Source organism: Phyllopteryx taeniolatus, chromosome 3 (genome assembly GCF_024500385.1).
Source record: "Phyllopteryx taeniolatus isolate TA_2022b chromosome 3, UOR_Ptae_1.2, whole genome shotgun sequence".
Lineage (NCBI taxonomy): Eukaryota > Metazoa > Chordata > Actinopteri > Syngnathiformes > Syngnathidae > Phyllopteryx > Phyllopteryx taeniolatus.
In genome coordinates, this window is record NC_084504.1 from 3238988 (window position 1) to 3253655 (window position 14668).

Genomic DNA, 14668 nt, shown 5'->3' on the forward strand with positions numbered 1-14668 from the left:
TCTGCTTCCTCTTGGGAAGGTGTGTCGGTGAAATTGAGGAGGTCTTTGACGCATTCTCCCCACGACTCACAACGTCCCAAGTCGAGGTCAGCAGTCCCCCATCCCCACTATACACTGTGTTGATGGTACACAGCTTCCCACTCCTGAGACGCCGGATGGTGGACCAGAATTGCCTCAAAGCCCTTCAGAAATTGTTCTCCATAGCCTCACTTAACTCCTCCCAGTTTTTGCCTCAGCAACCACCAAAGCCGCATTCCGCTTGGGCAGCCGGTACCAATCAGCTGCCTCAGGAGTCCCACAGGCCAAAAAGGCCCGATAGGACTCCTTCAGCTAGTGTCCAACTCTCACACCAGCTCGGGCTTCTTGCCTGCCAGAGAGGTGATGTTCCACGTCCCTAGAGCCAGCTTCTGTAGCCGGGGATCGGATCACCAAGGTTCCTGCCTTTGGTCACCGCCCAGCTCTCAAAGCACACGATCCCTATGACCCCTATCACAGGTGGTGAACCCATGGGAAGGGGGACCCACGTTACCCTTTCGAGCTGTGCCCGGTCGGGCCCCATAGGTGCAGGCCCGGCCACCAGGTGCTCGCCTTTTAGCCCCACCTCCAGGCCTGGCTCCAGAGGGGGGGCCCGGTGACCCACGTCCGGGCAAGGGAAAACGTCTTTCTGAATTGTTTATCATCATAGGGTTTTTTGGAGCTGTGGTTTCTCTGGTCCCTCACCTTGGACCTGTTTGCCCTGGGTGACGCTGCCAGGGGCATAAAGCCCCAGACAACTTAGCGCCTAGGATCATTGGGACCCACAAACCCCTCCACCACGATAAGGTGACAGCTCAAAGAGGGGCATTTATACAATATGGAAGTGCCCCCCGCTCCATTTTCCCCTATACCTATGTATAATGCGCAGTATTGACTTTTGACAAATTTTTGGGGGGGAATATATGCGCATTATAGACGAGAAATTACGGTAGTCTCCCAAAAGTCATTCAGATGTTTTTTTGCTAAATTAAGACGAGCCTTGATGTTATTTTTGGTCAACAGTGGTTTCGCCTTAGAACTCTGCCATGGATGACATTTCTGCCCAATCTCTTCCTCATTGTTGCGTCATTAACACTGACCTTAACTGAGGCAAGGGAGGCCTGCAGTTCTTTCCAAGTTGTCCTGAGTTCTTTTGTGGCCTCCTAGAGGAGTCACTGCTGTTCTCTTGGGGTAATCTTTGTCGGACGGCCACTCTTGGGAAGGTTCACCACTGTTCCATGTTTTCTCCATGTGAGTATAATGGCTCTCTCTATGGTTCGCTGGAATCCTGAAGCTTTAGAAATGGCTTTTGTAACCCTTTCCAGACTGATAGACTTACTTTATTTCGCAACTGTTCTCTTTGAATCTTATTGTGTTGCAGCTTTTTTAGATCTTTTGTCCAACTTGATTTGAGTCAGGACAGATGTTTAAGTGATTTCATGATTGAACAGGTGTGGCGGGAATCAGGCTTGGGTGTGATCCATGAAAATTAACCAAAAATTGTGATTAACCACAACGAATTCATGATTTAAAAAGGAGTGTAATCACATTTTCACACAGGGCCACGTAACCTGTTTTTTTCCCTTACTAAATATAACTATTTAAAAACAACATTTTAAGCTTACTCTGGTTATATTTTTCTGATATTTACATTTGTTTGACGATCTTAAAGTGAGGAAACTCTGCAAAAATATAAGAATTTGAGAAGGGGGCCAATACTATTTCATGGCACTGTATGGACAATAGTTTTGGTTTCTATTTTGTGCAATGTACTTGTTCATCTCTTGCTACTATCTAACATTTATAGTTCCTGTATCCACAATTTCTGCTGAAATGATGCAAATTTCCCCAGTGTGGGACTAATAAAGGTAATCTTACATTACAACTATTTATTACTAATAATATACATTTAACCTGCCACGTTCTGAAGTGGCATGTGCAGTGACGTACTAATTCCAGGTTCAGACGCGCCGTCCTGTGTGGATGCATTATTTTATATTTATAACTCTAAACACGTTTTAATTGGCCTGTTATTTTGTTGTTTAAAGTTGGTTACGTACTAATTTGCGCTTCAAAGTTGGCTAATCTCAGCTATAACGCGTGTACTGTATCACCAAATCACTTTATTTCCATGCGACTGCATGTTACGATAGTTTAGCAATTAGCATGGCATTGACACTTCGCCTATCCACTCCTCGTCCTCCCTTCGTGACACGAATGGTAAAAAGTAGCTTATTCGCTACCATGGATGGGATGACCAGTGACTTACAATGCGTTGACACCGGATGCAAAGAGAACGTTCGCCGACGCGGCTCTGCATCGCATTTTAAAATAGTGTGCACCACGGAGCTGTTCAATGTGGACGCACCGGTAATGTCGAATGCTGGATTTCTTTTCCAATATCCGGAACAATCAGTGTTACGGCTGTAAAGAGTCAATGTTCAGTGATTTCCAGGGATGTACTAATAAAAAAAATTTCAGTCTTTGATTTTAAGTATCTGCCGATAGTCCCGATCCGATACATACAAGTACCAAAACAACTAATATTTTAAAAAAGAAAAAAAAAATTAACAAGTAAATTATTTAAAAAATTTAAATTTAAAAAATATATACAGCGCCACCAGAACGAAGTCATACCCCTTCACATTTTCCACATTTTGCTGTTACAGACTTATTGCAAAGCTGATTTGAGTATTGTTAAAAAATAAAATAAAATCTACATAAAGTATACTATAATGACATAGTAAAAACATTTTCAGACAGTTGTGCAAATTTATTGAACATGTAAACATTTTAACATAAGTATTCACACCATTGGCTTAATATTTTGTTGAAGCACCTTTGGCAGCAATCACAGCCTCAAGTCTTCTTGGGTATGTCTCTACGAGCATGGCACAAATGTTTTGGGGCATTTTATCCCATTCTTCGCTGCAGAGCCTCTCAAGGTCAGTCAGGTTGTATGGGCAGCGTCTGTGGACAACCATTTTTAGGTCTTTCCAGATATGTTCGATTGGATTCAAGTCCAATTTTTGTCTGGGCCACTCAAGGACATTCACATGCTGCTCCTAAAGCCACTCCTTTGTTATTGTGACTGTGTGTTTTGGGTCATTGTCGTGTTGGAAGGTGAATCGACACCCTAGACTGAGTTTCAGAGCTCTCTGGCGCAAGCGCTCAAAGAATTTGTCTATATTTGGCAGCTGTCATCTTACCCTCTATGCGGACTAGTTGCCCAGTTCCTTCAGCAGAAAAACAGCCCCAAAGCATGATGCTGCTACCACCATGCTTCACAATAGGGATGGTGTTAGCCAGGTGATGAGCAGTGCCTCTTCTCCAGATATGACGCTTGCAATTCAGGCCAAAACGTTCTATTTTGGTTTCATCAGACCAGAGAATTTTGTTTCTGCACGTCTGACAATCCTTAAGGTGCCTTTTGGCAAACTCCAAGTGGGCTGTCATGTGCCTTTTAGTGAGAAGTGGCTTCCATCTGGCCACTCTACCATAAAGGACTGATTGGTGGAGTGCGTTAGCAATGGTTGACCTTCTGGATGGTTCTCTCTCTTCATGACCATACGGTTCTTTTTCACCTCTCTGACAAAGGCCCTTCTTCCCCAGTTTGCTTGGTCGGACAGCCAGATATTGGAAGGGTCCTGGTGGTTCCAAACTTCCATTTCTGAATAATCGAGACCACAGTGCTTTTCGGGACCTTCAATGCTGTTGAAATCCTTTTGCATCCTTCCCCAGATTTGTGCCTTGACACAATCGGGTCTCGGAGGTCTGCAGACAATTTCTTAGACTTCATGACTTGATTTGTGTTCCGATATGCTCTGCCAACTATGATACCTTATATAGACAGGTGTGCGCCATTCCAAATGATGTTCAATCAACTGAATTTACCATAGGTGGACCCCATTCAAGTTGTAGAAGCATCTCAAGGATGATCAGTGAAAATCAGATGCACCTGAGCTTAAATTTTAGTGTCATAGCAAAGGGTCTGAATATTTACGTACCCATTATGTTTGAATGTTTTCATTTTTTATAAATTTACACAAATGTCTGAAAATGGTTTTACTTAATCATCATGGGATATTTTATGTAGATTTTTTAAAACTATACTCAAATCAGCTTTAGAATAAGTCTGTAATGCCTAGATCAGACTACAGGATTTTAGCCTGAATACTGGCCCCATTAGCTACCGCAGCAGATTTCCCAGAAAATAATTATTGTAGTGTGACTTAATCCATGACAAAGGATTTGTCCCTATGATGCCAGAAAGAAACGTCTTGCAAGTTTGATTTTTTGGTTATCTTCCGTGTAGTGTGACATATCACTGACGACTGTCAGACAGCGCAGTGACGTCGACCAATAGGATTGCGTATTGTGACCAGCACATCGCCTCCCATGCTTGCTGTTGTCAATATACTTGTGCGCCGTTGTCAACATTTATTCACACGCACAAACCAATGTTTATCGAAGCTTTAGAGCATGATTCAACAGAACGCCGGCATGTTTATGTACAACCATATGTGCTAGCAATAGCACCTGCTCATGAGCCGTATCCTATTAAAAGTACGTGAACATACCTCAAGTAATCCTTGAATGAACATTCTCTCCCGAGCACCAGTGACGAACACCGCACGTTTTTCCTCATTTTGACCACCCCACACTCACTCAAATGCACACACACAGAAAAAATATATTGGCGCAGCACATTGTTGTTGCCGTCGCCATGGCAACCAGTGTATCCGGTCGGGTTGACCGGAGACGTTTTCTGCTTCCACCTCTCTGACAGTGCTTGATTTGACAAGATAAATCCCAGTGATCATAAAAGACGGGATACGGTGCTTTCCGAATAAATGTCGTGTAGTGTTGCCACTGTCTGCCCGGGAAACGCCAAGATTTGATGGCCGTAGTCTGACGTAGTGCAATCGGGAAAGACCAAATTTGTCTTGTAGTCTGATCCAGGCATAAAAGACAGGATGTGGTGGTATCAAAATACATGTGTAGTGTTGCTACTGTCTGCCCGAGATACGGCAAGATTTGATGCCAGTAGTCTGACAAAAGTAAAAATTTGTCTTGTAGTCCGATCCAGGCATAACACAGCAAAATGTGGAAACCGTGAAGGGGTGTGAATACTTTCTGGTGGCACTGTATTTCGCAAATAGAAATAATTTTGGTAATCCTAATTGGCCTAAAACAGGAAGATTTCATGTCAGACAGTCAAGGGGGGAAATGACTCTGTTGCTCCTGCCGTGCGCGCATAACAGAAGAAGAATGTCGCGATAAAACTAAGTAGTTTTTCATGGATGAGGAAGAGCATGCATGCGAGTATTGTTATATTACCTGTCTGTGTGTGTTACTACAGAGTTTGTGTCTAAATATTTGTTATTTGAAGGCAAATCCTGCCTGTGATCTAACGCTAATTCTAGCTAGCCCATCAATGGAGGTTTCCATTGACTGTTCAGTTGGCGATTTCTAAAACGATCGTGTGTCTTGTATTTAAATATACAATGTGTGTCATTCTTTTTGTTTCGTGTTTAGTTTAACAGTAAACTACACTTGGGGTGTCACTAAACAGTTTAAAGCATGCTCATGGAGGGCAAGACACACACAGACACACACCACACACACACACACACACACACACACACAGAGAGTCTGTGTCTCACTTTCAGTCACATATAGTTACTGGTACTAAAAATACCCCTAAAAGTTACATTGTTTAATATAAAACAAAGCTATTACTGTTCCATTTGGTAAGATCTTTGTACCTTTGGATTATTTTGTCACTTTTTAACATTTAAAATGTCTCATTCACCCGATCTCGATCTACTGAAAAATCACGTGATCAACCCTGATTTTCGATTACTCGATCGAGTAGGGACATCCCTACCGATTTCCGTAATAAAATATGGATGTTCCATAACATTTGACAGCTCTGCAAATAGTCATTTCTCAACAGAATTTCCAAGCAGGAATATTTAGGGGGAAAGGAAAAAGGAAACAAACTGCAAATCATAAGTGACAGAATCTGCTGCGCAATGGCATTGTTCAGTGTGACATGACAAGCAGTCATTGACATGAAGGAAAGCATGCCTTCTGAGGAACAGGCAAAAGTCATTCCTGCATACAAACCGATTCATCAGAGGTGAGAAGTAGACATTTCACCAGACATAATTGCTTGACAAAATGCAGAGAGGGGCGAGCCTTTGGGCATGCTTGAGTAATCATCAGAAATCACAGCAACAAGAACAAAAAAACCCCAAAAAAAGCCAGATCAAGATACTGCGTGAAGGCTGGGTGAATGATAGTGTGGGTGAGTGAACATAGAAGAGACGCAGAAAAAAGCAGGCAGTGAGAAAAACTGAGCTCCTCTCCAAATAATAAAAAAATTCTATTGTCACCATTGACACAATCCAAACACACTCACATGCCACACATACACACAACCCCCCGCCCCAAACACACACACACACACACACACACACACACACACACAGGGGAGCATCAAGGTGTGATACATGAGTGACCCACACACCCATGTTGTGCAATTGATCAAGTGACAGCCAGCTTATAGGTCAAATAAAACAATGGATTAAAAGGGGGGAAAAAGACCACAACAGTGCATCAATTAAGTGGCTGTTTTCAAGTTCAACTTACCAGCATTTTTTGAGATGTTGACTGATGGACAAATGTTGCCAGAGTCACACAGAAAACAAAATGAAAAAAAAAAATTACAAAACGGCAGCATCGGGTCACATATATATCTTATTCTCTCCTCTAAAACTGAAAACAAGGTCTATTCATAAATCTCTGATTTGTCAAACATGGGCTAAATATAGGCTAAACAGCTTAAGGGTTTTTAGCGTTCTAGTGGTATACGGTGGTTATATGCTGGAACAAATCAAATCTAAGTGGACTAGTCCATGCAAGCATAATGTTAAGGTACAGCAAAGAGAGAACTAAATGACAAGTAATGAATGAAACAAGCTAATGACCACCCAGTATACTGTTAGCACTTTTTGACGAAGCATATGAATGCAAATTTTAGTGGGTTTTTAAAAACAAAACTCCCCCTTTCGGGGGTGGGGTTTCGTAGTTGTCTCTATGACATAGCAATGAAATGGAAAAAGGAGCTTACATCAACATTAGCTATGCTTTACAATGACATCAGATACTGTAAAGTGCACTGGTGGTTTGTAGGCAACTGATCTTGCATTATTACACTTTCACACAAAGAGAAAGAAAATTCCACAAAAAGGTACACCAAACATACAGTATGCTGAAACATCAGATAAGGAAGTGCCTACAAAAGGTCATTATGGAGAAAGCGGTGATGGTATTTTTTGAGACACACAGTGTGTTGAAATTAAACATTCTGAGAACCACTCAAAGACAACTGTGAAATAAAGTTTCAGAGGTGAACAAAGTCAACGACCAAATAACATACAGAAGATGAATGAGGCTGGAGAAATTAAAACTCAAATGTTACTATATGAAAAAATTACAAGTGAGAGGTGCATGCATAATCAACAAACATTTACAATATAAACTAACAAATTCTGCTTTATGCAGTTACTGAGCATACATTTAGCGGGGGTAAACTGTTTATACACACAGCAACAGGGCGCAGTATATTGTATTAATGGTTTCATGATATCGGTTTACGGTTATTTGATGCAATCGTATTTGATTTACCTTTCGACCATCACTGGCATGACAGTTGACATTTAATGGGGTCAGGAGAGCCATCAGTTTTTCTTCATTTCCACTCCTAGAATTATAATTACATAGTTGAAAACAAGCCAACTTTCATTTAACAATTCAAAAGCAATAATATAATGATGTTCCCAGCAGCTATCTTAACTCTGATTACAAGAATGTGTGTGACTATCAAACATTTCAAAGAAAACAAGGTGGCGAAGACTGTCACCTTGCTGCTTCCAGGAGTTCGTCTTTTTTGTATTCACCTGTTTGGAAATAAAAAATTTAGATTAGGTCCAGGCATGCAACAATATATCGACTCGGTCACGATGTTACAAGTTACAACTTGGGGAAAAAAACTGAAAGGGCTTTTTGTACAAAATGAGAGAAATAAAAAATATAGCTATAAACACTCCTGGCCATTTGTTTTGTGATTTAAAAAAAAAACAAAAAAAGACTAGGCTAAATATTTTCACAATTTTTCACCTAAAACTGATACAAGTCAATTAAAAAAACAAATCGTCTAATATTTTGATGTGAAAAAAAATAAGTGATGCACAGAAATGAATTTTTTTTTTTTAACCTGTCCTGTTCAGCTGCATGGCCATACAGAATGATGGATCTGTATACCTTTTGTGCTGAAACTGTTTAAGCTGTGCAACAGAGGAGTTTGAAATATTCCCTCTGCTTATTTTTTTATTATTCTGATGTTTAATGCAGCCCGACAGAAAAGTGTGTTAGAGGACAGACAGAGAGACAGAACGGACAGGGGCAAGAGGGAAATGAAAATTATGTCAAGAACATTACCGTGAGACGGTTATTACTGTATGTTATGTAGTAAATATGATTCTGCACACTGTTCGGTTGCACAACATAATCATTACTCTATTATTGTAATTGTTAATAAATTATGGCTTCAATATTTGTTATTTTACTGTATTTATTGCATCAACCTTGTTGTGGTGGACGCATTTGTAGCCAAATGACTACTCTCGCATGCTCTGTTTGTATTTTCTGTATCCACTATTGTTGCTGAAATGATGCAAATTCCCCATTGTAGGACTAATAAATGTTATCATATACTCTAAACATTTATTATATTATTGTACTTTTAAATTTATAGGCCCATTTTCTCAAGTGTATTAATTCGTTTCCGGTCCCTGTGTTTATGTAGCTGTCTAATGTTATCGTATATTTCAGTGTTTTCGTCTATAAACGCGTACTAATTTGGCTTGATGGTTTGCTCTTCAAAGTTGGCTAATCTCCGCTATAATACGGTTGCAGCCAGGCCTATGTGACAAGTGTACTGTATCATCCAAAACTTTTCGTGTTTTGCGACTTCATGTTACGTTATCTTAGCAACTGGCTTCCCGCAGTTTGTCTCCCGTGTTATCCTCCCTCCGTGATGACAATAGTTCTCAAAATGTAGTTTATTCGCTGTCGTGGAGGCGATTAGTGACTTATGCTACATCCGCCTCTGCAGCTCGGCAGTGTATTTAGCCACGTTCGCCTCCGCGGCTGTGCATCGTATTTAGCCGCATCAGCTGTAGGTTGTAGGTTAGCTGGGGCAGCGCAAATACAAAGGATGGAACGAGCCTTCCACCTTAGTAGCTGAACAGCGGAAAGCAGCAAGGTTGAGCGACAACAGGGATAGCAGTTTGGACCAGCCGCTAGCATAATGACAGTAAAGCCACGCGGTTTCCACAATTCATTACGTCATGCAAATTTGAATTATTGCCATAGTAAAGATGTTCATTTTTGTTGTTCATGTGCGTTTATGTTACCACGTGTTGAATGTGTGACTTATTTAACAGTCACATTTATGGTTTATGGTGCACGACTAAGTCATTATCGTTTGTTTGTTTTTTTGTCCTGTTAGGTCAAGCAGAATGGAAAATCTGTATCCTTTTATGCCGGAACAGTGTCACAGTGTAGTTTTTAAGCTTCCGCTGTGGTTTCTTAGTATTATAAGTGAGGTTTATTGATAATCAGACTTGATCACTCGAACAGAACAAAGTTTCTAGAAGGGAGAGAGAAGCAAAGACAAAAGAAAGCACTAATTGTAAACAGGATGACAGATCTATCTACAACAATGAAACATTAAATATGAGTGTTGCATGGGGCTGTAGTGCTACACCCTGTGAGGGAAGGACAGGACAAGATAGAACAGGACAAGGACAGGAGAAGAAACATGCAGGACAAGGGTCGTGAACCCTGCTGTACAACTGAGTGGTTGGATTAATTATGTAAATTATAAAAGTCTATAGGATGAGAGTATAAGTGAGGAGATACACAATCGATTTGCATATTCATGAGTTATTTGTCGCAGTGAGTGCGTGACCCTACACCCAGTGAAAGAGTCCGAGTCATTATCAAACCGTGACTGTAGGCTGTGTGTAAAATAATGACGCCCTACTCAATTCAACTACATAATCAGCAAAGCCCAATGGGCATTGTTTGTTAATAATTAAGAAGTATTTGCTATGTCGTGTAATAGCTCGCGTCCTGGCTGCAGCACAGCTATGCATGAGCAACAATAAACAACATGCAATTTGGCCAGTTTTATTTCAGTATTTAAGTCTTTTGGTCGGGCCGAAACATTTCTGCCGCCCAAATTTCGGTGCATCACTAAAATAAATGTACAATGGCCTAGTTATATACAGTCTTGCGCACCATTTTTGGCACCCCTTCATTTTTTGCATAACCTGTATAATATCTTAAGAAATACATTTTAATGTGCCATACTTATATCATTAGGATCTTTTACTTGGAGGTCCAAAGTAATTTAACAAAGAATTATTTTTTTTTTGGTCAACTTAGATGTAATTTTAAAGAAAAAACAAAACAGCATGTGCAACAATATTGGCACCCCTCCTCAATATTTGGTTGCACACCCTTTGGCAGCGATGACAGCCTTCAAACATTTCTTATCCATCTATAAGCTTTCTGCACTTCTCAGGTGGTATTATCTCCCACTCCTTTGTAATTTGTTCTAGTTCGAACATTTGCAGGGTTTTTTCCTCCAATGGCAGATTTCAGCTCCGCCCAAAATTTTAATTGGATTGAGATCAGGACTCATTGCTGGCCATTTTAAAACAATTAATTTATTCTTTTTGAACCATTCCTGCATGCTTTTGGATGTGTGCTTTGGGTCTTTGTCTTGCTGGAGGACCTATGATCTTTGCCTCAAACCAAGTTTTCTTACACTGGGTAAGAAATTCTGCTCAATTTTTTGCTAATTTTCTGATTTCATGATACCTGTGATACACTCAAGGCCTTTAGTACCAGATTTAGCAACGCAGTGTCACTGCATTATGGATCCTCCATCATGCTTGACTGTTGGCAGGGTGTTCTTTTCCTTAAAGGCTTCATTGCCCCGTATGTATTTCCAAAAAGCTCCCTATTTTTGTTTCAGCTGTCTATTAAATCTTATCATTTGGTCTTTGGAACCAAACAAGTTCTCCATTGAAAAATGTTTCACTTTATTCATTTTATTCAGGAGATATTCCACGTTTAATACTAAAACTTCATAGGTGCCAATAATGCAAAGAGTCTATCCTTGAATTAAATAAATACATGATCAAATAATGCACAATATTATCGCAGCAGCACGGTGCAAGACTGGTTAGCACATCTGCCTCACAGTTCTGAGGACCCGGGTTCAAATGCGGCCTCGCCTGTGTGGAGTTTGGGTGCTCTCCCCGTACCTGTGTGGGTTTTCTCTGGGTACTCCGGTTTCCTGCCACATCCCAAAAACATGCATGGTAGGTGAATTGAAGACTCTAAATTGCCGTAGGTGTGAATGTGAGTGCGAATGGTTGTTTATAAAATCATTGTTTCACTTCATTTTTCACTATTACAAACTTCAAAGACTAATCCCAAATGCATCTACCAGGAAAACATTAAGTACAGTATTTTTCTGTTTTTATTGGGTATTTTTGAATTTTAATTCACCCTATTTTCACGACCATAAAGCGCACTTAAAGTCTTAAATTTTCTCCAAAATGGACGGGACACCTTATAATGCCTTGTGTGTGCACCGAGTTCCAAAATCTGTAAAAGTTGCTGTGTGATGAGCGCTCCGCTTGACTGACTGGGAGCAATTCCTGCCGACACGCTGCTTATATAGAGGAAAACCGTACATGGCTGAGGACAGCATGCGGCCGTTAAAGGGGGAAGGGTGTGTGTGAGAGAGGATGCTAAAGACACATCCCCAGTAGGTATATAGCGCCGGTATGTGCATGATGCAAAACAACATCGGTTTGGCTAAGGACCCCTGAAAATGGCACGTACGAAGAGACACGCTTACGAAGCACAGTTTAAACTGCAAGCTATCAGTTACGCGGAGGAACATGGGAATTGAGCAGCCGCGATAGAATTCAAGATCAACGAATCCATGGTTCTCAAGTGAAGGAAGCAGGAAAACGAGCTTCGCCAAGTCAAGAAGACGAAGCTGAGTTTCCGCGGAAACAAGGCGAGGTGGCCAGAGTTGGAAGACCAACTCGAGCAATGGATTAATGAGCAAAGAGCAGCCGGGAGAAGCGTCTCTGCAGTCACCATTCGACTGAGTGCAATAACTCGGAGCTTGCCGTCATTCCGGGAGGCTTGACGAAGGAACTCCAACTGCTGGACATCGGTGTAAACAGGGCGTTCAAAGTGAAGTTGCGAGCGGCGTGGGAGCGATGGATGACAGATGGCGAACACAGCTTTACTAAGACTAGGAGGCAGCGCCGGGCGAGTTATACCACAATTTGTGAATGGATTGTGGATGCTTGGGAAAACATGTCTGCTTGCACTGTTGTTCGAGCTTTCGTAAAAGCCAACATCATTTCTGAGGAGCTGCACGGCAACGAGACTGACTCAGACAATGACAAGAGGGAACCCGGGATGTTTGATGGAGAACTTGCCCATCTGTTCATTTCAGATACCGAAGATGAGGACTTTGATGGATTTGTGGATGATGATTGATCAAAAAATAACGTGAGTACATTGTTAAAAACGTTGTTTTAGCGTGCGTGCATGCTACCGTATGTTTTAAGCTAGCGTATGTTTTACCATGCCTGTGCCCAATAATACGGTGCACCTTATCTATGTGTTAAATAAAGAAATAGACCCCGTAACTGAGACTGCTCCTTTTAATATGGTGCGCCCTATGGTCGTGAAAATAAGGTTGTTAGTTTTGTGTTGTGACATAATCCCTAACATTGCTCTGTCGCTTAATACATTTAACAATAACATCCGTAAACTAATTAGATAATTGTAGGCGCGTTTCCTAATTAATACAAGATGTACTAGCGGATCAGCTCGTCACCGATGTTCCGTGGGCTTCACGGTTCCGCTGGGACCACAACCAGGGCCACGACCCCCAGCACCTCAACGCGAAAATACAAAAGACCAGTGCAACAAATACGACACTGGCTGACCTAATGAGCAAAAATTGTTTAAACGTAAGAGCAGCAATAGACGGTCCGCTCCAGAGGTGAGTAGAGTATCCAAATATTGTACTCAAGTAAGAGTACTGTTACTTGACAATATTGTGACTCAAGTAAAAGTAGCCATCTAAAAAAATACTTAAGAGAAAAAGTACATAGCGAAATAATTACTCAAGTACTGAGTAAATAGTGAGTAACTTCAGATTTTTTCCCCACAGCATGAAAACCAATAAAAAAATGTTTCTCAAGTTATAAGTGGGCTGAAATATCCGCATTTGTGCAGACAATGCCAGACAAATACTACAACACATGAAAGCTGTTGTTTTTGTGCGGCGAAATGTAAACATGAGTAGCGGGCTGTTTCCTTCATGGGAACGATGACCTTCCCAACATGTCGGCCACGTAGATACGATAATCAGCCAGGCTGTCTTATCTCGTGTTAATACCTATGCCTGGGAAGCCCAATAGATTACGTTGGGCGAGGTCATGTGACTTTCTTTGTTGGTGAACTAGGCAAACGTCACTACTGCTTAAATGGGAACGCAGCAAACAGCGCTCAATGCAGAAGTAGTAGACTTGCGCACAAAATAATTGATAAATAAAAGTAGAGAGCGACATTTAGATCATTACAACAGGGTAAACGAACCAATATTTCTTAGCAGAAGCGTCGGAAGTGTTTTTTCTGGTCTCGTCAACTCCTGTTACTTATCCAAAGCAGGTCCCGAGCGCACAGACCGATGCGCTCGCATATTAGTCCATCGCCGAGTAGTATTCAGAAATTACATGTGTGTGTGGATGGTGGATGTGTGGAATGGATCTAACTGCCAGCGTTTAAGGAGTACGAAACGGCCTATGACGACGGTGACGGTGCCAGTAGCGGGTTTTCCCTGCGCCATCACAACATCCTGTCTCGGACGGGAGGTTTTGGTGATAAAAGTATTTCAGTCCGCAACTAAAAATGCACTTTTGGAATGGATTAAAACGAACTACTCTAGCTTCTTTAGTTTTCAGTACACAAGCTTTAAAGCTGGAATCCACAACTTTTTTTCGTTAAAAAAAATATATATTTTCACCCAAGCCAATACTAGAGATGACAAAATGCTAAGCCTGTCAGCTCCTCTAACATCTTGCTGTATTTATTTATTTGTTTATATTTAGTGAATGCCCGATTCATTTCCCGCACTGGCCCAGTTGTTGGGGCACCGAAAATGACGTAGAAGGAAATGATGGCACGGAAATAAGGCATTTTGCTGAGCAATGGACGGAGCATAGCTGTAAAATGCTCACTAAAAAATATTATTCTGCGATTCTGTAGCATAAAATAGTCACAATTACTGTGTAAATGAAAACAATATAAAAAATGGCCGGAAATGAGCAACATCTACCTCTTTTCGAGGAGCCGTTGGCTCCTAGCAGCAGTGTGGGTGGTCATGACCCAGCACTCCTCTCATCCTTACTGATCTGTTTTTATTGCTTTTGTTGATCTAATTTCTTTTAATGTGTCTGTGTAAGTTAACTCG

General features: G+C 41.2%; 1 protein-coding gene across 2 annotated transcripts in view; it reads right to left on the reverse strand.

Moving 5' to 3' along the window:
• The window catches only part of LOC133474656 (poly [ADP-ribose] polymerase tankyrase-1), a 46313-nt gene that overhangs the window by 28961 nt on the left and 2684 nt on the right, over window positions 1-14668 (reverse strand). The window contains exons 4-6 of one of the 2 annotated variants that reach the window (XM_061766501.1): window positions 7946-7982; window positions 7711-7786; window positions 6673-6693 (exon numbers count right to left, since the gene is read on the reverse strand). In XM_061766501.1, coding sequence (XP_061622485.1) covers window positions 6673-6693; window positions 7711-7786; window positions 7946-7982 — 134 coding nt within the window. The remainder of the gene's footprint in view (window positions 1-6672; window positions 6694-7710; window positions 7787-7945; window positions 7983-14668) is intronic. The other variant, XM_061766502.1, reaches the window with a different exon arrangement.